The sequence below is a fragment of the Oryza glaberrima genome, chromosome 2, assembly GCF_000147395.1.
Source record: "Oryza glaberrima chromosome 2, OglaRS2, whole genome shotgun sequence".
NCBI lineage: Eukaryota > Viridiplantae > Streptophyta > Magnoliopsida > Poales > Poaceae > Oryza > Oryza glaberrima.
In genome coordinates this window covers 3,338,612-3,360,821 of record NC_068327.1, presented here as the reverse complement: position 1 = coordinate 3,360,821, position 22,210 = coordinate 3,338,612, and the positions used below count along the sequence as shown (strand labels likewise).

Below are 22,210 nucleotides of genomic sequence, written 5' to 3'. Positions count from 1 at the left end.
GAACCAATGGGAGAAAGCCGCGAGAGGACCAAGAACATGACAGATTTTTAGATGCATCCGGCAACTTGGAATTTTTAGACTGATTCTTTGAACGCGACCGAGAAGAAAATGTTGGCCTCGTACTGTAACTTGTATGATTAGTTTTCCTGAGGCGAGATGATGACATATTATGCTCCTAATTTTTACTTCTGATCATGGCTGGCCCTCGGCCTGCTAGACTGATCAGTAGCACACGGCTGCAGGCCGGCCCAATTTCGAACTAATGGCCTGGTCCGCGTTTTAATTAATCTTGAGTATTTTGTAACCTAAAATTTTCACGAATAATAAGAGAAATGGAATCTGACAAATGGTTTTCTTTTTCTTTAGATAATGGATTTGAAAAAAAAAAGACCTCTACTTCCCACAAGATATACGCAGCCCCAAAGTTACATAGTCTGAGCATTTAAGCTCGCAATACATGTTCCAAACAGCAAAACATAAAGCTAGGCACTAGGCCTCCAAACAGTATCCAGCAGCAACAAAAGAGACAAAACAAAGTCCTAAACTTCCAACCTTTCTCTCCAATTCCACCCTGCCTTAATTAGTAGGTTTTCTTGTTTCCTTTGAACTCTAGTAGAGTATTTAGTAAATAAATAAATTAAGTAAAATTTCACGGGTAGTATACTACTCCTAGTAGCTGATTAATTACTCTACTAGAGATCAACCCATTTCTCAACGATCAACAACTAACTGAGACCAATTGGGCATGGCCCAACTAAAAACTAATTGGGCCCTCTAGCTGAGGAGGCCTAGATATGTAGGAAAAAGTACACCCAAGGTCCCTTAACTTGTCATCGAGTTACAAAATCGTCCCTCAACCACAAAACCAGATATATTACATCGCTCAACTTATAAAACTGTTCGCTTTAGATCCTTGAGTGGTTTTGATCCCGGTTGTATCCAACGTGGCGGCTGACTCAGCGTGGGACCCACATGTCAGGATGCCACATCATCAACCCTCTCTCTCTCTCCCTTTCTCATCTCTTTCTGGCTTTTCTCCTTTGGGCAAGCCGGCGACGGGTGGGGTGGGGAGGAGGTCGCCCGGGACGAGGCGGGAGAGGAGGAGAACCGGCGGCGGCGGCTGCGACGGGAGGAGGCCACCACGCCTGGGTCAGGCAGCAAAAGGGCAGAGGAGGGGCGCCTCCTCTCCGCCGGATGTGGCTTGTGGGCGACCTCGACGGCGGCGGGACGTGGACCCGGCTCCAGCGGCAGCGACGCCGGCGGCGTGTAGCGGCTTCACACGGGCGAGGCGACGGCGGGAGCAGAGCAGAACGTCGGGGGAGGGCGTCAGTTAGAGCAGACATGGCTGCTCCAAAACCTCGGCCACCAAGTAAAACAGTATCAGGTTCCTGCCCAGAAGCAGCACCTCGCTCCCACGAAGATGTATGTCGTAAATCGCAATGTATCAAGGGCAGCAGCAATTCGATCTTTGCATGTGTCGATCTGCTTGTAAATTTATCTTGTCCGTATTACATGTTCAAATTGACTAAACAAACTGTAACACTTCTTACATAGAGGGGCCAAAAATGAAATTAGAGGCATGGCATCTTCAAGGGCAGCAGGCAGCCCATCTTCTTCTGTGTCTGGAGGGATAAAAACATCTTTTACAACTGGAATTGGACCTTGTACATCATACTGTCTAAACAGGGAGCCTGGAATCAGAGCTGTTGCACAGAGAAAAAGACAACTGAGGAGCAACATAAATTATACTCGCTCACAATTCGCAGTTCAAGCAACCAATAATTCAGTAAGTTTCAAGCGTTCAAAACAGTAACCTTCTAGTGCTGCCAGAAGCGCACTCTTAATAAGCTCCAAGAACTCTGCAGAACCTGAATACATTCAAACACTACAATATCAATTCTGTAAATAAATCATATAAGCACGAACTGAGGGGACTGTTTGAAGATGCAATGCAACTAAAATTTCATCATCGAATGCTCATCAACTTCGAGACTCATACCTGCAGATACTATCAAATAACAGCATACAAATTCGAGCTACACGATTTCATTTTCTCTCTCCTTTCTCTAACAGCATACAAGCTCGACAACAACCTCCTCCCTCGCCTAGCCGCGCCCCCAAGTCCCAACCATGATGCCGCCCGCGGCCGCCCGCTCGAGCAAGCTCAGCAACAACCTCTTCTCCCTATCAGCCGCCCGCGGGCTGCTCACCCTAAGCCGCCTCGTCGCTAGAAGACCCTAGCCCCGCCACATAGAGGCAGAGCTCGCTCCGTCTTTACTCGCCACCAAATCACACCGGAGCCGCCTCCACTGGTCTCAATCAGAGCGGTAGTCGCGCCGGGCCAATCTGGGAATGCCCGAGCGTCGTCGCCCCTATCACAAGTGGCCACTCGTCACAGGACTCGCATCGTTGAGCTTCGCTCCGACCGTCCTCCTCCATCCTCCGTCGCCCCTGCGCCTACCGCCGCAGCGCCTGCCTGCTCCCGGCCCGCCGCCGCCGCGTCGCCCCTTCTCCCGCATCGCCGGCCGGCCGTCGGACCTCCTCCCCACCACCGGACGGCCTGCCCAGAGAGAAGAGTGAGATAGAGATTAGAGAGAGGAGGAAGGGAGAGGGAAGACAGACCTTGCTGACGTGGCAGGGGAGAGAGACCTTGCTGATGTTGCATTCTGACATGTGGGGCCCATGTGGGTCCCACGCTGATTCAGCCACCACATCATACAAAACCGGGGTCAAAACCGCCGAGGGACCTAGTTTGTAGTGGTTTTGTAAGTTGGAGGATGCGTTGTATCGGTTTTGCGGTTAGGGGACGATCCTGTAACTCGATGACAAGTTGAGGGACCTTCGGTGTACTTTTTCCCCTAGATGTACGTGGGCCTCCATTCCTGGGCTGGATCAGATCGAAGTCAAAAGAGAAATTTGCACGCATATTAGGCGCCAAATTAGAGCGTGTCATGGAGAAAAACTAACCGGTATTTGGCGCCAAAAAATAATGTTGGAGTAGGGAGTATTTTGCGGCAGAGGCGCAGGGGGCTGTGCCTCCCGGGAGAGGGGCAGGAATTCACTCGCACGAGAATCCTAGCCGTCAGATCAGAATCCTGCGCTGCCCATCACATCACATCATATCTCTCTCTTCTCAGGATCCTTGTCTTCTTTTTTTTTTTTTTACTGCGGTCAAATGTTCACTGCTGCTCGAGGCAGTGAAAATCCTACTCCTACTATTAGTCTAGTACCCCTACCGTTGGCTAGGGTCGTGTCAAGTTGGAGTCTACACGTAACACTCGGACCAAACTTGTACAAAAACCAAGAAGGTAAAGGGACCTTTAGAGCTTTAATAGTATAGCCAACTAATGGCTCTAATTCATCTATAGCTAATCTAATAGCTCATTCATACAATAGGAACATACTACACTATTAATACATGGTCTCATATGTCATACACACACTGCGTCTTGGAGTCCGTGCTACAGCTGGCTATAAATCTGTAGTCCGCTACCCTTCTCTCTCCTTATTTATCTTTTTAAAATATGTTTGCAGCTGGCTTATAGTCTGCTATTGTACCTGCTCTTAGTAAAGCTATACTAGAACGAGTCAAAAAAAAGGGAAAACAAAAACAACCAGGCAAAGTCCAATGGTGGCTGCAGCACTTATAACTGTAGCAGTAGAAAAGATAACACGAAAAGAAAATCCTAGTAAAAAAAAAAAGAAGCTGCTTTGCCACTGCAAAGCCAAAGAAAGAGACGAGCAAAAAAAAAAAAAAAAAAAAAAAACTCAAACACACACACACAGAGACCACATGGGCACCCAACTTTGGCAGCGCCTCCGTCGCTGCAGGCAGCAGCAATGCAGCAAAACAGCAAAGCCAGACCAGCAATAGCAATCCACCGCTCTCTCCAAAATGGGCCCTTTTCCTTCACAAAAGTTTCGCTGTTCGCAGCAGCCCTGCACTCACTCATCATCCGTTCCATTTCTTCCTTTTTTTTTACTGCCACAGTGAGCAATTTACACGAGAATTCAGATGGCCGCACATGGCGCAGCACTGTGCCCGATCACCGGCACACATGGTGGACGAGCTGGCGCCCAGCTCTCCGATCTGCCCCCTGTTTAAACCGGCATCGATCTCCATCAATTTGCATCAGTAAAACTAATGCCCACGAGGCCGGGTAAAAAAGGTGAAAAGTTACCATGGTTTATAAAGGATCAGTCTTTTTTGTCAAACGCACATGAAACCATCATTTGGGGTTTTACTGCAAGAATAGAGCGTGTGCAATAGTTTTATGTTTTTCTCTTCGTTCGAGCTCAGATCAAATGAAGTAGTACAAAGCAGAAACAGAATGCAAAATGTAGTTGCAAAGAAGATTAGATTGGATTTACATGAGATGAGAATGAGCAAAATGGATGGGCCAATTAGCTTGGTCTGATATATCTAGGATCCTCTCCCAAAACATCAAGCAAAATGACTTCACAAAACAATCTATCCTCTCCTCCAAATTTGAAATTTCTCCACTCCAAATCCCAAACTAAATTTCTCCTCTCACCCTGTTCTTTTTTTGTTGTTTCCTTTTCTTTGGAAAGGAAATGCTACGACTACTTGGCTGGCTAATTGAGGTTACATTGCTAATGCTTCTAGCTTAGTTAAAACGGAGGTCAGTTGCTAGTACCAAGATCTCTGGATGCGCCGCCGCCATTGCCGCCGTGGGGCGCCGTCTTCCGGCCAAGCGCCGACCGAGGCCGCGACGCCGACGAGTCCTTCGCCGCCGCGTCCTTCCTGTCCTTGAAGAACCCGAACACCGGGCGCGAGCAGACCGGCACGTTGAGCACGACGGGGGTGGCGGCGCGGACGCCAGCGGAGTAGGACCTGTCCATGACGCGCGACCGCGACCGGAGGCTCGAGTGGACGCTCCCCGCCGGCGAGCTCGAGCTGCGTTCCAGGCCCTGGAACACGATCTTGCCGGACGAGTTCATGCGCGGCGAGTCCACGGAGACCACCTGCGGCGGAGGCGGCGGCGGTGGCGAGGGGCGGCGCCGGGCGGGGCTCTGGATCGCCGCCCGTGGCTTGGCAACGGCGGCGGCGGCGGCGGCAGGAGGGTGCGGCTGTGGTTGAGACCGGACGAGGCGGAGGCGGGGCCGTGGTGTGGGGTCGACGGAGTCGAGGGAGTGGCGGGGGAAGTCGTCGTGCTCGTGGCAGGACGACGACGACGACGACGAGAGCGAGAAGCGGGAGGACGCGAGGGAGAGGGACGCCTCGGAGTCGGAGCTGTCGCGGAGGAGCGGCGCCACGGAGAGGTCCGACGCGGCGGCGCCAGACGCGCGCCCGCCGTTCCGCTGGAGCAGCAGCAGCTTGAGCGACCTGGCCGCCGAGGAGTTCGAGGATCTCGACGGCGTCGCCGCCGTCGCCGTCGACGGCGATGCGGACGTCGACGCCGACGGCTTCGTCGGCGTCTGGACCTTCTTCAGCCGGAGCAGCTCCCTCCACCTGCTCGAGCACGTCGGCGCCTTGGGTGAGAACACGTACGGGTCGAACACCTCCGCCGCCACCGCCACCGCAGGCCGCACCGCCTTCACGAGCTCCGGCACCGCCTTCTCCGCCTCCATCGCCACCGCCTTCTCCGCCGCCACCGGATGCGGCCGGAGCGGGAGCAGCTTCCCGTCGGCGAACAGCTCATCCGCCGGCAACATGGTCGCAGATCCACCAAGGCTGAACTCAAAATCAATGAACTCCTTCGACACAGCCTGCTCCGCCGCCACCGCCACCGCCGGCAATGCCGGTGGCGGCGACACGCGCGTGGGGGCGAGCCAGCCGAACGAGACGGCGGGCGGCGGCGGCGAGGGCATGGTGCTAGCGACGGCGGATGCCATTGCCGGCGGCGAGGCGCATCAAACGGTGAAGTACACTGGTGGTACTGTACTTTTGGCTAGTGAAGTGGAGAGATTCGATGAGAAAAATCCGAGAAAGAGACAGGAGAGGCAAGAGAGCAAAGCACACCGTGGTAAACAAAACCTCCCCTATATATAACCCCGCACGGTAAATAATCTGACAAACGGGGCCCATCACGTCGAGCCAACCAATCACAGGCCGCCACGCCGGCATGTGGATTTTCTGGGATGCAAGGTGAAACTGGGGAGTTAATCCGTGGTTAATTTTTTTGACAGGGGGTAGGTGGTTCCACTGCCACTGTGTGGTGGTACACTACTCCCATCTCTGTTTCAGAAAAAATTTTGGCGTGGTTGTTGTCTTTGCAGGCAAATTGATTAAATTAAACAATATATTTGCTGCGACATGCTGCAGCAGCAGCAGGGGGTAAAGAGTAACGTTACGCTGCACGGTATCAACACGACACGACAAACCAGAATCAGTTTGCTGAATTCAACAGCGGTTAATAATAAGGATCAAAGGAATAGAAAGAAACACCTATTTTAACAGTAATAGAAATATAAGATAAAGAATGGTAAAACACACAAAAAAAACACAGTAACAATTGTTTGATTGAATAGCATAAATTGAATGAGAAATATAGACTCGAAGCAAACTTTCTAACAGGTTGAAGCTTTTACTAATTTTTTTTAAAGTCTTTATAGAATTGTTTCATCCAAAGAATATTATAGGATTCAATTTTTTGTTCTAAAAGTCTTCATAGGAATTTTTTTAGAAGATTGAAATCCTCTCAAAATTCATATGGTTTTTTTAAAATGAAAGGGCCCTTAAGAAAGATAATTACTATTACTAGTGTGTGATGTGTTTTTTAACCAGCATTTACCCTGTCAGGGGTGAAGTGGTTAGCCGGTGGGAAAAATGTGTCACAGTCTGGTGAGACCCCACACCACACAGTTTTAACACCATGATGGATGCCGAGCCAAAACAGTGCCGACATCGGCGACGAGATGGGCGATCCGTGAAAGGATGCCACATTTGGCCGGACGGATGCGACCGCCGACGGCGACAACCACGACGGCTACGTCCGCCGTGATGGATGGATGGGATCGCATGCAAAGTTAAGTACAGCACGTGTGAGCGTGTGAGTGACTACTGCCTCCCGTTTGATGCTCAAAAGCCACCTTTGTACACTAGCCCCTCTCTGACTCGTGTAGTAAAAAAAAGCCTATGCACATTTCTATCTGTACTACATCTTTTTTACACTTTCTTGTAGTTAGCGCAGTAATTGCATTTTTAATTACGTTTTTTTACTGGTTAACGGCTCTCTAAGAGGCTGTTTGGTTTACAGGAACTTATTCCAAGTCCCTGTCACATCAGATGTTTGACACTAATTTGTAGTATTAAACATACACTAATTATAAAACTCATTTCATAACATTGGACTAATTCGTGAGACGAATCTTTTAAGTCTAATTACGTCATAATTTTGACAATATGATACTACATTGAACTTTTGATAATTATGGATTAATTAGGCTTAAAAAATTCGTCTCGCGGATTAGCTCTCATTTATAAAATTAGTTTTTCTATTAGTCTATGTTTAATACTCTAAATTAGTGTCCAAACATCCGATGTGACATAGGCTGAAAAATTTTAGCCCTATCTAACCACCCCTAATCTGGGCGTAAAGAATTTACTTGATCGGCTCCCCCCACGTTGACCACGCCGAGACTCGAGGGTGGGGAGGGGCACGTGACGGCCCACCACCACACCACCCAGGCTTTCCCTTATCCGCTTGCGTGGGGCCGCATCCGGGCCGTCGGCGACGATCCGACGGTGCAGAGAGATCGGCGCCAAGGGGGAGCTGCACGTGAGATCCAGCTGTCGATGATCACCGGCGGCCGCTCCACGTGGCGGCCGGAGTTAACACCGACAAGCGCGGCCCGCGAGGCGCTGCCGCCCCCCCTCGTGGATATCCGTGCAGCTCCATTTTACGCTTCGCCCCCTCCTTTTCCAAAATAATACTACAATCACTAAATATTTGAAGTGATGTCCTGTGTAGATTTCAACTTTTTTTTTTCTTCGAACTTTTAACTTTTCTGTCACGTTGAATTTTTCTACACGCAAATTTTTAACTTTTTCGTTGCATCGTTCCAATTTGTTCAAACTTCTAATTTTAGCGTAGAATCGGTATTTGAATATGGATATGGTTGAAATTGTGCACGAGATGAAGGGTGAGGATGTAAAGGATCCCAAATCGGGAGGAGGAGGAGGGAAAACCTTGGCGCCAAACAAACAATTTGGCGGTCGCGAACCCGGGCAATCGACGGTCGAGACACTGCGAAGAAAAACCGCCATCGGATCCGACCGTCCATCCGTCCTGGGAAGAAGATGAATCTCGCCACGGTGGCCGACAGAGGACGGGGACGTCAATCATTTGGGCCGACTTGAAAAGACGACGCTACCCCTGACGTTTTGTCGTCTTCTGCGGTTAACCCTAGCGGTCAAACCTGTCAGTGCGGAGGGTATGACCGGGATTTTGCACCCGCGGTCGCGAGTGGAGTACGAGTAGGTGTACGAATCGTAACGAGGAGCGAGAAGTGGATGGTGGCCGTACGATGGTAAGGACGGACGTGGCGAAACATTGCGCCCTCTTCGATCTCCCGTTGCTGCTGCACGTATAATCTTGTCGTCTTGCGGGAGGAGTACTAGTACGGAGTACGACGCGGCATGTCTTATGGTCCCATGGCTTATTATAAGCCGTAATGGCTTATTAACGATTAAAAAATGATATACGAATAAAACTTTTGCATATATGTTTGTAATGATTGAAAAGTCAAAGCTAAAAAAAACTATGTTGAAAAAGCATCAAAATCAAATTCAGAATCAAGTTTTAAAATTCAAATTTGAGCTTTGTCTTATAAGCCATAGCGCAAACGATGAGGCTCTTACACGGCCGATAAACAACCCATTTTCTTCCGTGTACCATTTGCGGCTGCTTCATTTCTTTATAATCCATCCTCAAAATATAAAAGATCTTAATTAGAGTAATATAGGGGCTATTTAGATTGATGCCATTTTTAACCATACTATTTTTTAAAGGTGCTAAAAAAATGACCACATTTAATTTGTTGCTAAATTTAGTAAATAAATAAGAAATCCTGTCAAAATTTTGACAATATTACCATCTATATCAAAATTTGATAAAATTTATTTTGGCTACGATGTAAATAGGCCTCTAGATAGACTCTATTCGGGTTGATAGCAATACATCTAATCAAAGTTATTTATATTTTATGATAAAAATAGTTCTAGTACGTACTATTCCATCCCAAAAGTAATGAATAGCATACTCCCCTGTTCTAAAAAAACCAATCTAATATCTAATATCGAATGTAACATATCCTATTATTATAAAACTAAACATACATATGTCCAGATTCCTCGTATTAGAATATATCATATCTGGTACTATTTTTTTTTTTTTTTTTACGGACGGAGTAGGCGTGGACGACGAATGGGTTGGCAATTTCGGCATGATGGTGTAACGAACGACACGACGAGCTTGTCAAATGATGGTTGGTGTATCTAACGGAAGAACGGACGGTACAGTGCCGTGGACTGTGCAGGCATGGGTTCTACAGGTGGGTGTGGGACCCACCGGTCAGGGTTGAGGGGGAGGGTCGTGGTAGACGGTCAAGTCAAGGAGGCGCGCGGCGCTCGAGGGCCCAGCCCATCATCGGTGGAGCTGTCAGCCAGCCAGCCGTCCATCCATCACCTGATCTGCCAACGCCGCAGGAGCATCGCAGTCGCAGCAACCAGAGCCAGGCAGAAGGCGCATCGATCGCCAGCGATGGTGCCCTGGATTTTTCACCTTTTACTATTCCATTGTGAAAACTTATTTATTAGAAAAAAAAGAACTTATTTTGAAAATAGATCTTTTCACGACACCAATATCATTGAAGCCATGGTTCAATATGATGGTATAGTAACATTGATGATGTCCCCTTAGGCTGTGTTCACATATGCTGGATGGGAACTTATTCTCTCCACACGGAAAATAGAGCGGTCTATTAGTGCGTGATTAATTAAGTATTAGCTATTTTTTTAAAAAAAATAGATTAATTTGATTTTTTTAAGCAACTTTCATATAGAAACTTTTTACAAAAAATACACCGTTTTAATAATTTAAAAAACGTACGTGCGGAAAACGAGGGAGAGGGGTTGGGAATGGGTTGCAAATACAGCCTTAGCCTCTCCATAAATAGGTTTATTTTTTACTCCTTGAGCTTGAATAACTTATTGCATTGTAGAGTATTTCCTCTTCCTCAACCTCTTATTAAGTTTATTTATAGCTCCTTTTATTTATCCCAAAGTAAGTTCATGAAAATAGAGAATAATTGTACTAAAAGATAAAGTAAGAAGTAGTTACATTTGGATTTAATAAAGTAGAAGTATACTAGTTTTTTATATATATATATTGATACGTGTGGAACGGATGGAAAATAAACTTAATTATGAGACGGGATAGTGATAGTTTGTAAAAAAAAAGAAAAATTATACATTGGAAACAAATAAAGCGATACAATTGTATTGGAATTTAATAAGGTGAGGATAATTTAGTATTTCTACATACAGGATAAGTGAAAAATAAGTTTATTTTAGAACGAAAAGAGTAAGCACGTCAATGAGAATAGAGCGACGTGTGGATGATATACGGAGTACTTCTTTCGTCCAATAAAAAAATAATCTAGTATTGGACGTCAAATATCATAGTACTACGAATCTAGATACTTATAACTTTGGGTGTGTTTAGTTCACGTCAAAATTGGAAGTTTTGATTGAAATTGAAACGATGTGACGGAAAAGTTGGAAGTTTATGTGTGTAGGAAAGTTTCGATATGATGGAAAAGTTGGAAGCTCGGAGAAAAGTTTGGAATTAATTCCAAAACTTTCCTACACACACAAACTTCTAACTTTTTCGTCACATCGTTTTAATTTTAACTAAATTTTTAATTTTAACGTGAACTAAACACACCCACTGTCCAAATATGTTTTACTATAATATGTCACGTATAGTCCTATTTATTTTTTAACGGATGGAGTACTGATATAGGTCTAGCTAGTATAACTGGCTCGGTGGCCCCCACGTGTCAGTCACACAGTAGCGAAGGAATCGTGCCCGTGACTGTTTCGTCGGTCGGGAGCGCCGGGGAGGGGTTGTGTCGGCAGTTTGCCCTCCCGTGTGCGGACGCAATCGTCTGGTCTGCCACCATTGCGCAAATCTTTTATCCACAATAAAGTATACTATCTCTTTTTTTTAAGGAACAGAATACTCTCTCCATTATAATATATAAGATATAACCACTATTAACCTAAAGACCAGTAAATAATTATTATCACATCATAGTTAGGATTACCCTAATAAATAGAATGCATACAACTAATAAAATTAGAGATCTTGATAGTGAAATATTTAAATAAAAAAATTTAGTCAAAAAGATGTGCTAGTTAATAACATGCATGCACGCCACATATTATGATGAAACAAATTTGAAAAGTAGTTATGTCTTATATTATGGAAGGGAGTATTATTTTTTAGAAAGTTACTAAGGGCCCATTTAAATCGCAGGATTGAGAAAATGTAGGAATAAGAAAAAACATGATTTTGATAGGAATGTAAGTGTAAAATAGATAATTGCAAAATACAGGAAAAACACAAGAATGACCGTTTGATTGAACCGCAGGAAAAACACAGGAATTGAATGAGAGAGATAGACTTTAAGGAAAGTTACCAAGAGGTTGAAGCTCTTGCTATATTTTCTCTAAAATCTACATAGGAATGTCCATTCCATAGGAATTTTAAATGATTGAATAGGATTCAATCATTTGTTTCAAAGTGCTTCATAGGATTTTTTTTATAGGATTAAAATTCTCTAAAATTCTAATTCTTTTCTCCAAATCAATGGGACGCTAAGATGTTACTCCATCTCTCACCTATCTCACCCATCGTTTTTCATCGGAAAGTTTGCTTCCTCCATCAGAATTATACCGCCGACGGAGAAAACAATATTTCCGATGAATTATCTAAACGAACGATCTCAACTGCACAAATAACACTAATTCCAAATACTCAGAAATCTAAATCATTTCGAACCAATCGTATGCTTACAAGAGGTATCCAAACAATTTAAAACTTCTAAATTTTCACAAATGCGATGACTGAAGTAAAATCTCCGCTTAGGGGTGTGTTTAATGCACATCAAAATTAGAAGTTTTGTTGTAATTGGAACAATGTGACGGAAAAGTTAAAAGTTTGTGTATAGATTTTGATGTGATAAAAAAATAGAAGTTTGAGGAAAAAGTTAGTAACTAAGGCTGTGTTTAGATCCAAACTTCTAACTTTTTTCATCACATCAACCTGTCATATACACAACTTTTCAGTCACATCGTACCAATTTCAACCCAAACTTACACCTTTGAAATAAACTAAACACAACCACCAAGCCTTGGATGCAATTGGTACGATGCAACGGAAAAAATTGAATGAAGCACGTAGCCGACATGACATGACACGATGGGGCGGGATGGATCCATCTCCGTTTAGACATAGGGGGTGTTTGGGAACTAGGGACTAAAGTGTCCCTCTCATAGAAGCATAAGTCACTTCTCTATAGACTTATGTTTTTGAGACAGGGGCTAAAGTTTAACCGATTCGTTATGAGAAGCAGCAGTAGCCCAGCCTAGCCTACGGCCTAGGTTAGGCTTTCTCGTTTAGCGGCGAATATTTTTGCTGCGCGCGCACATCCACGCACATGTGATCAGCTGTGTGGCTCGCTAAACGAGACGATTTTACTCCTGTTTCGCTGCAACCACGGCCGCTGCGTTTCAGTGCATTGCATTGCATCCTGGTGATACTGATGCCAGTGCTACTGTTCGAATTGCGGTGAAATGGCAAGCGATGTTTGGATCATCTGCGCGTTTCCAGAGTCGTTCAAACAAATGCAGTAGTACAATTCATTTTTATGTTAAAATTAGCCGCACCAAAATTTGATCATATGACAAATTTTGCATACTTCTACTCTACTACTGAATAGGGTAGAGATAATTAAGTATTAGTTGTATACTCCCTCTGTAAAAAAAACCAATATAGTACCATAATATATGTCTTGATTAGTACGATATTTATATTTTTTGGAACAGGAGGAGTATGTGTGATGTTGAGTTTGATAACTGAAAGGAGTAGTAGTAATAATACTCTCTCCATCCTAAATTATAAGGCATACTATATTTTTTTACACGGTTTTTAATGATATGTTTTGATAATTAATTTATTTCATGTTATGTTCCAACCAAGTATAAAATTTGCATCATGTGAAACTATTTTAAAATATGAATCCAGTGATATAACATACATAATATTTAGCATATATATATATAATTAGTATAGTTATTAGTCAAATGTTACTGGATTTAATTTTTCTTAAGAAAATAACGCTGGACGGAGGGAGGAACAAATACTATGGGGTTCTGTTCGGTTCCCTTAGCTATGGCTGCACATCCATCGTGGCATCAAACTAGGCGTACTTTTGCAAATACCGTCCATGGGGAGGTTATCAACCATCCATGGTAACCGACAAAACCACGTAAATTTCATCTCCGAAAAATGAAATTTCAAAATTTTAAATATCACAAAAAAGTCACAGTAACTACGTAGGAGTACATGGTAAGGCACAATAATTGTGGTCTTTGACTTACATTTGACAAACAATAAAATACTAATACTACAATAATTATACTCATTCATTCATATTTTAAGTGCAGCCATAAGTTTCCGTGTCCAATATTTGACCGTCCGTTTTATTTAAAAAATTTATAAAAAAATTTAAAAATTTAGTCATGCATAAAGTACTATTCATATTTTATCATCTAATAACAATAAAAATACTAATTATAAAAAGAATTCAAATAAGACGGATAGCCAAATGTTGGACACTGGAACCCACAACTGTGCTTATTATGGGACAGAGGGAGTACCTTATTGTAGTAAAATTTAGCAATATCAAAGTTTAGTACTACCTCCATCACAAAATAAATTCATTTTCCATCCATCCCACGTATACCAATAAAAAACAAAAAGATTAGAATATCCACGTACTATCTCTCACTTTATCTACTCCCAATACGGTTATTTCATACTTTTATAAATTTCGATACAAATAATTATTTTAAAAGTAAATTTATTTTAAGATAAATAGAAATAGCTAAAATTGAATTTAATACGAGTCGGAGGAGGTATTGTTGATAAGAGGAGGATGCATTGATCCGTCACAGTTTGGATCATTTCTCTGTTTCTCCAAATGGATCGGTGCAGATTTTCTAAAAAGAAATGGCACTAGGGCGTGGAGACACACTAGACTAGGTATCCAGTCCCTTGTAGCTAGCCACAAAACTCATGTGACGGCTCATCTCCTACTGGCACCATCCATCCAGACAAAATAAGATATGTGTGTCCATTCATTACTACGAGCCTGTTCACATTGTAGTTGAAATAAACCTTATCAAAATTTTAGTAATTTAGTAATATTTTCAAATTCTAGCAGGATTTCTTATGTATTTTTTAGAGTTTGGTAAAAGACTAAATGCATATATATATTTAGCAACTTTACCAAAATTTGATAAGGTTATTTTTGCTACAATCTGAGCAGGCCCTACTTCTCCTGCCACCTGCTGCTCTGAGTCACACTGACACGTTGCTACGCTTTGTCTAAACGTTTCCTTCCCTAATTAACCGTATCGATCGATCTCCCTCGACGACGGATCGATCTACGCTAATCAAGCTGCTAATCCGTGTTGATCAGTCATAAGCCAAGAGCTGATTGTTTATAGCTCTACACATCGCGAGATAGATGGCCGGTCGGTCGATAGAGATGTAGCTAGCCATGTTGGCATGTGAATGATGTTATAGTCTCCTAGATAATCTATATATAGCTGTATATTTTTTACATGCAGCTACTGCTAGGAAGGAACAATTTTTGTTGTTAATCTTTGGCTTGGCTTTGTCGCCTGTGCTTTTGCTTAAACAAAACGTACCGTGTCGGGGGTTGAACCTGCAGGATGCCAAAATTGACGCAGGAATTAACGGATTGATGGATGGATAGATTGCTTTGTCAAATTTCTTCCAGCTCATAATCATGTCTGGGCTAGCTAGAGATTAAAGAGACAGTGCTAATAATAATGAACTGTAAGCTTCAGTTAGGACGAAGATGATCATTTCTGCAGGCCGTGTTGGGCTTACAGTCGGAGTAGGAGCCCAAATTCATGGGCCGTCCGATGCACAATCCAAGCCCACGCTTCACGTTTGGGCAAGCCCAAATATGGTTCGCTACCAATTAATGGTATCAGCTCTCAGGCTGTTTCTGTTCAGATCTTACCTGATACTTCCTCCGTTTCAGAATATGTAAGTCATTCTAACATTTTCCATATTTATATTAATATTAATGAATCTAAATAGATATATATGTCTAGATTCATTAATATTAATATAAATGTGAGAAATACTAGAATAACTTACATTGTGAAACGAAGAGAGTAATACTGAAACTGAGCTAAACGTCTATAAGGCCATCAGATTTCTCTCCAGTTTCCTTCTAGAATATTAGAAAATATGCATCCTGACTTTGGATTCTCTGAGTTGATAGTTTCCTTTTTTTATTGTTTATACTTCACCTCGGCAAGAATAGACTGAAATGCGGGTATTTTTGAAGGACGTCTATGTCGGGGCAAGAATAGACTGAAATGCAGGTATTTTTGAAGCACGTCTATGTCGGTTTCAGGTATATGTCGTTGTTTTGACGAATGATCTGCTGAAGTCAGCAAAACTCAAACCATTGGATGCTAATTAATCATCATTAGAAGAAATTCGAAGAAGCTGATCAACTTTGAACGAGTGCAACCAACTTATACCAAAACGGTAGATATCGCTACGTTAGAGTATCTGAAGCTTTTTAGAGAATGCACTGCGTCGGGCAACGTGGAGACTGATGAACTCGAATTGTTCAGTGATCGCGACGAGTGGTCCTCCTGCAAATTGTTCTCAAATTCACTCTAGGAAGAATTATCAGTAACACTGAAACTGCTTGTTTGTTTGTCAGATATAGCATGCCGTGTGCTTTGCGGCGGAGGTGCTCTGGCCTGTTCAGCTTGCAGGTTTTCAGATTATTCAGTTTCAGGTATATATGCTTCCAACATCTTAATTATTCAGTGATCATGGTTTGGTGTCTTCCACAGGCTGTTAATATTCTTCATCAACCATTCTGATTTGTTAGAAAGGTGCAACAAATTATAGACTTTTCTCTCGCTCCCGTGCATGGATAGTAGTATCATGGTAGTGCCGATACAAGTGTCAATATCAGCGTAGAACTTGCAGGTTAAAGATGGTAAGGCCCCAAATTAAGCATGCCACGTTAGCCGCCTGACAGTGTTGCGTCATGGACAGTTGGACAACATTTTGTTTCCCGACCCTAACACTGCTACATCTACAAAACTCTCAACCGTTTGATTTAGTCAAAATATAATATTAATGGTAGTTACAGGAAATATAGATTTATTTACACACCATGCCATATCAGTGTTTGTAAAAGTTAATGTAAGAAAGTTTTGTAGTATAGACTTTTCCTATATATTCCCTCCGTATTTTAATATATGATGCCGTTAACTTTTTATCAACGTTTGACCATTCGTTTTATTCAAAATTTTTATGAAAATATGAAAAATATTTATGTCATGCTTAAAGAACATTTGATGATGAATTAAGTTACAATAAAATAAATAATAATTATATAAATTTTTGAATAAAACGAATGGTCAAATATTAGAAAAAAGCCAACATCGTCATACATTAAAATACGGAGATAGTATTACACAACCTCCATCTCTTCAATTCCATGATTAGTCACGAATAGAAGTTTCTGACTTGGGCTTCAACTAATTAATCTATCTTTGATACTAGGCTGTCTTAATTAGCTTGCTACCCCAACTTTGATCATTTCTCTTGATATATATATAATCACACAGTGCTAGCTAGCTTAGGCTGCTAGCTAGCTAAGCTATATCCTGTCTCTCTCCTTCTTCTCTCTCTGCATGTTTGGTTGTCAGCATGAGTTGGTCGTTGAGTTTGAGCATGGTGGAGGCGAGGCTGCCTCCCGGGTTCAGATTCCATCCTCGAGACGACGAACTCGTGGTCGACTACCTCTCCGGCAAGCTCCGCTCCGGCGACGGTGGCGCGGCGAGCGGCGGCGGCGGCGCCGGCGCCGGCTGCCCGACGCCGACACTGATCGACGTCGATCTCAACAAGTGCGAGCCATGGGACCTCCCAGGTATACATCCTGCATGATTTTGCTAGCTAGTAAATTGTCTTGATTTCTACCACATCACAAGCACTTGTAAAGCTGTGTAATTATTGGTGGTTTAATTTAGCAGGGTAAAAACGTTTGTTTTCTGATATAGTTTATAGATAGTTGTGTTGATTCTCGTTAACGTCTGATTCTATAGGAGTTAAGACATTTTTTGGAGTTAATTACATGTTTTTGTTGATTCTCGTTAACGTTTGATTCTATAGGATGCATATTTCCTTGATTTTGTATTGGGCGTTTGTAGCCTTTTTCTGTATTACATTTTCTACTAAATGCAACGTGATGATAATGGTGGTGTGTCCATGCAAGATGCACGTTATTTTTTTCTGATTACACGTAAGCTGCACTACACGACCACTACACACGTAGCACCACACTTGCACCTCGCGAATGCACCTCGTAATACACATTTAAAGAGATAAAAACCAGCGTCACATCCTCGATCTTATTAAAATCTTGTTGAAAGCGTATCTCCATACACATATGGCCTAATATTTTCGCTTATACTTATGATTATCAGGTAAAATTTGAATTTTCAATCTTGAATTCGAAGCTGATTTTAGGTTTTTTTTATTGAAGTTTATTTTTCAATTCTTACTTTTAGGTTGCTAAGAACATGTATATAAAAGTTTTATTCACAAATTACTTTTTGTTTGCAAATATGATGTTTGGCTTATTCGTGGAATAAGCCAAACGATGGGGCCGATAATATTCGTGAGCATCATAATTTAAATTTTTCAATTTTTCTATGTGTAAGATGAACATTAAGGTTTTCTTTTTAGATAATGCATGTGATGCAAGTTTAGTAGTATTAGTTCCTCATGCATCTCGAAGCATGGTTGTTGAGGTGACCTATTCAACTCATCTCTAGCTCCATGAGCTGACCTAAATTCGATTTCAAACTTTATGTAGTATAAGTTGTTTCTTTTCCTTATCGTGACTAGACAAAGCATGATCGACAAAAGGTATTTTGGAATTTATTTTCGATAATGCATTTTGGAATTTGATTAACTCGATCGATCCATGAAATTTCAGAAGCTAGCTAGCTAGATCACTAATTAATTTCTCATTTCTTTCCACTGATAAATTAATCCACCTGAATTTAATTCTTCCACAATTAAGAAACTACCTGAACCTTTTCTGTTCATAAGGAGAAACGTCCAAGGGTCTTCCGGCTAGCTCCACAGGGTGGTGGGCTAGATGATCTGGGATCTAATTATTTGATATTAGGTCATTTCCTAATATTTACAATTTTTTTTTCTGTTCATGAGGCTATATGCAATCTAATTATCGAAAAATGTATCTATAATGAGAACAAAATTTACACGTCTCGCCTGCCTGCTTGTTGACTCGTCGCCGTCTTCCTCATCACATCATATAACAGACTGAATATTATTCCTTTTGCCGAGAGAGTTTGTTTGGCAGCTTCCTCTCTACCCATAGCATATCCTCCCGTTTTGCCTGAACCTAAATAGAAACTGAAGATAGAGACTGTTGCAGAAAGCAAAGCCGCCGGTTTGCTTGTTAAAACATCCCTAGTGTGTGAGGTACCCAAAAAACATTGACCTATATATAGCTAGAAACTTCTTCATATATCCTAGCTAATTACTCTCACCATTCCAAAATACAAGCATTTTTCAAGGATTTTCGAAAATTTATACCACAATGTAAACATTTCTGACATTGATTCCAATGTATGGAAAATCCATACGCTTCCAGCCAATCAGACACGCTTCGAAGGGGATTCTAATAAGCAATCCATATTTTTTTTAAAATTGACCACCAAAGTGATTTCTAAACCTTAATATTTGCTAACCAATCTAGAAATACTTATATTTTCGAAACAGGGAAGTAGGTGCTAATAAACTCTGAATTAAATTACTGTCCATTTTTTTTAGCTTCTCTTGCCTCTCTAACTAAAAATGACAATACATTAAATTATCAAATAATTATTATTACAAACGAAATACATGTGGAGTAACAAACTTGCATTGGCTGTACATACATAATTCATGTAGAGATTGCTTGCATTGGAGGGAAGGAATGGTACTTCTACAACCTCAAGGACAGGAAATACGCAAGAGGGCAACGAACAAACAGAGCGACTGAATCAGGGTACTGGAAGGCCACCGGAAAAGACCGGGAGATCACCCGGAAAGGGTCCCTGGTTGGCATGCGTAAGACGCTCGTTTTCTACAGAGGGAGAGCCCCCAAGGGTGAGAGGACTGATTGGGTCATGCATGAGTTCCGTCAAGAATTAGACCATGCCAATCACCATCATCATCTCAAGGTAATAATCAATTAGTGCTCAAATCATTGTACCCTCGTAAAGTATAAGCGTTTCTAGATTGTTTAGCAAATACTAATGTTGGGGAAATATTCCCTTTTCCGATAACCACAGTGGTTACCTTTTTAAATTTTGAATTACTTAGATTTCCCTCCCAGACACCTGTTAGGATGAAAAATATATTACTTTTCGTGTATTGGCATCAGAGCTTTTAAATATTTATATCGTTGAATAAATTTTAAATATATAAATTCTTATATTTTTAGACAGATGTAGTATACATGCAAGATTTGGTTATAATAATTGGTCGTCTTGGTTGGTGCCAGCATCACAATCAAGTGATCATGCAAGTGTGTTATAATTAGTAAGTTTGTGTAGACGCAAAAGCATGTGGTTTTAGAATTCAAAGGGTATAATGAAGATTCATGATGATTAAATAATTTGATCGATTCACCAGGTTCTTGCCCATAGATTTCGTTTTCAGTTTGCACTTGACTGCATTATCAGTCACTCTCATGCCAGCTGGCAGCTAGACGTACGCATCAGACATCTACTATTACTAGCAAGTCACTTTCAGATACATTCTACGACTAACTAGCTAGATGCATGCACAACTCTTCCTTCGTATACAAGATCTTTTTCTCTCCATATACAAGAATAACACAGATTAATTATTCAGTACATTGTATGTGCAATAATTCAGAGAACTGAACCTGTACTGATTGTTTGCCATTAATTCTTTCAGCATCTTCTCTTGCTCGGGTTGATTAACTTCTCATTTATTACTACCTGACATCATCTTGCACACGCTGCATGTGAATTTTTTTTTTGTGATTGATCAATAGTTCAGTACATGCAGGAGGGTTGGGTGCTGTGTAGGGTTTTCTACAAGAGCAGGACAGAAGCTGTTGCAGCACCAACAATGGAGTCTACTCTTCCTCCTCGTTACATCAATGGCGGCACATCAAGATCTCCATTGCCACCCCTCGTTGACAGCTCGATCTCCTTCAATCATGGAGGTTATGAGGAAGTTCTTCCCTGCTTCTCTAGCTCTCATCACCAGCAGCCATCGCCGGCGTCGATGAACGCGTCGGCTGCTGCTGCTGATGATCAAGATTATCACCACCTGTCTGAAGGGCAGCGGCATTATTCAGGCAAGAAGATGATGAGAGATGTGCAGAATGATCAGGTGACTACTAGGTTTGATGGCCACCTTGCAGTGAAGAGGGAGATGTCTCTGAAGAAGAAGGATTTGTCTGAAGACGAACAGGTCGAGGATTACTACTGTCTAACTGACAATGGATCTTCAGAAACATGGAACTTATTCCAGCAGTAGATTTACTCAACCATCGTCATTGAAAAAAAAAATCATTTGGTAGTACTTGGAGTAGTAATTTTTTAGTTGGAAATGTAACAAGTAGTATAGACAGAAAATGCCTTTGAGAAATGGTTAGGTGTGAGATCGATGATCAGTAATTCAGTATGTGTGTACAAGCAATCTGGAGTAGATTTTAGTTATACTCGAACTGTCAAACATCTCATGATATTTCTTTTGGGCATCGCTAATGGGCGGGTTATCGCCCCATCCCTCCCCTAACACACTCCTCTCCCCCCTTCATCCTCCCCTTCTTCTCTTTCTACTACACCATAAATTTTTAAAAATAAAAAAACAAAGTTAGGAAAAAAAATAAAAAATAGAAAAAAAATAATTTATTTATGTGCATATACTCTATACTTATGTATAGACTTTATACCGTAAACTTCGCACGTATAAACTTTATGTATAGAAATACTATATATAAAAATGTTTAAATTCAAATTTAAATTTGAATCGGGTATATAAACTTTTGACTTATAAACTTTGTGTCTATAAATTTTAGGTGTATAAACTTTATATGTATAGAAATACTCCTATATATAAAAAATATTTGAATTCAAATTCAAATTTGAATCAGTTATATAAACTTTTGACTTATAAACTTTAGGTGTATAAACTTTAGATGTGTACACTTGAGGTGTACAAACTTTAATTGCATAAATCTACTAAAATAGAAAAGTAATGCGGTAAAAAAAAAAAACCACGTTGAGGAGGAGGCTGACCGCGCGGGGCGAACGATCGCCCATTAGGATTTTCGAATTCTTTTCTCTTTTTTTTTAATCCTCTTCTCCCTTTCTTTCTCTCGTTATAGATGGGATCATATATTCTACCAAACACGCAATTAAAAGTGAGCAAGGTGGCAAAAGGCCTGGAATTGCATAAGCGCATTTTTTCCCGCCCGGCCCAAAAGATGTGCCTTGGGCCTGTGTACCGGGTTGGGCCTTAGGCCAGCTCGTTTCGTCGAGAGGAAAGCGCCACGCAACGAGCCCACGATCTGATGGGCCCTCACGCGCTTAGGCCTTTCGTTGCGGAAACGGCGGCCCACGTGAAAGCGAATGTGCTGCCGTGCCGTGCAGTGTCACTGGATTAAAAGCATGCAAACTCCCATTGGACACTTCTATCTGCTGCACCCAGGGACGTAGCTTGATTTTTTTTTTCAGACCTAGAACTATATACTAGTGTAATTTACATAATTTTATCTTTATATTCCTCTATATTTTAAGGTTTTGAAATGTAATTTGTAATGGACTTTAGGCTCA

At 41.9% G+C, this 22,210-nt stretch overlaps 2 protein-coding genes across 2 annotated transcripts; one reads left to right on the top strand and one right to left on the bottom strand.

Annotated features, from left to right (window-relative positions):
- Positions 1–3,768: 3,768 nt before the first annotated feature.
- LOC127761606 (uncharacterized) lies at positions 3,769–5,993 on the bottom strand. The gene has a single exon (XM_052285917.1). The coding sequence runs from the start codon at positions 5,854–5,856 to the stop codon at positions 4,645–4,647; it is 1,212 nt and encodes a 403-aa protein (XP_052141877.1). The 5' UTR covers positions 5,857–5,993; the 3' UTR covers positions 3,769–4,644.
- Positions 5,994–17,030: 11,037 nt separating this feature from the next.
- Positions 17,031–21,056, top strand: LOC127764479 (NAC domain-containing protein 21/22-like). The gene is made up of 3 exons (XM_052289364.1): positions 17,031–17,250; positions 19,305–19,576; positions 20,424–21,056. Exons 1-3 carry the CDS (start codon positions 17,031–17,033, stop codon positions 20,907–20,909), a joined length of 978 nt encoding a protein of 325 aa, XP_052145324.1. The 3' UTR covers positions 20,910–21,056.
- Positions 21,057–22,210: the final 1,154 nt, after the last annotated feature.

Coding starts and splice junctions, on each gene's coding strand:
- LOC127761606 (XM_052285917.1), bottom strand. CDS start 5,856: ATGGCATCCGCCGTCGCTAGCACCATGCCCTCGCCGCCGCCGCCCGCC.
- LOC127764479 (XM_052289364.1), top strand. CDS start 17,031: ATGAGTTGGTCGTTGAGTTTGAGCATGGTGGAGGCGAGGCTGCCTCCC. Junction 17,251..19,304: donor CGAGCCATGGGACCTCCCAG/GTATACATCCTG, acceptor TAATTCATGTAG/AGATTGCTTGCATTGGAGGG. Junction 19,577..20,423: donor ATCACCATCATCATCTCAAG/GTAATAATCAAT, acceptor TCAATAGTTCAG/TACATGCAGGAGGGTTGGGT.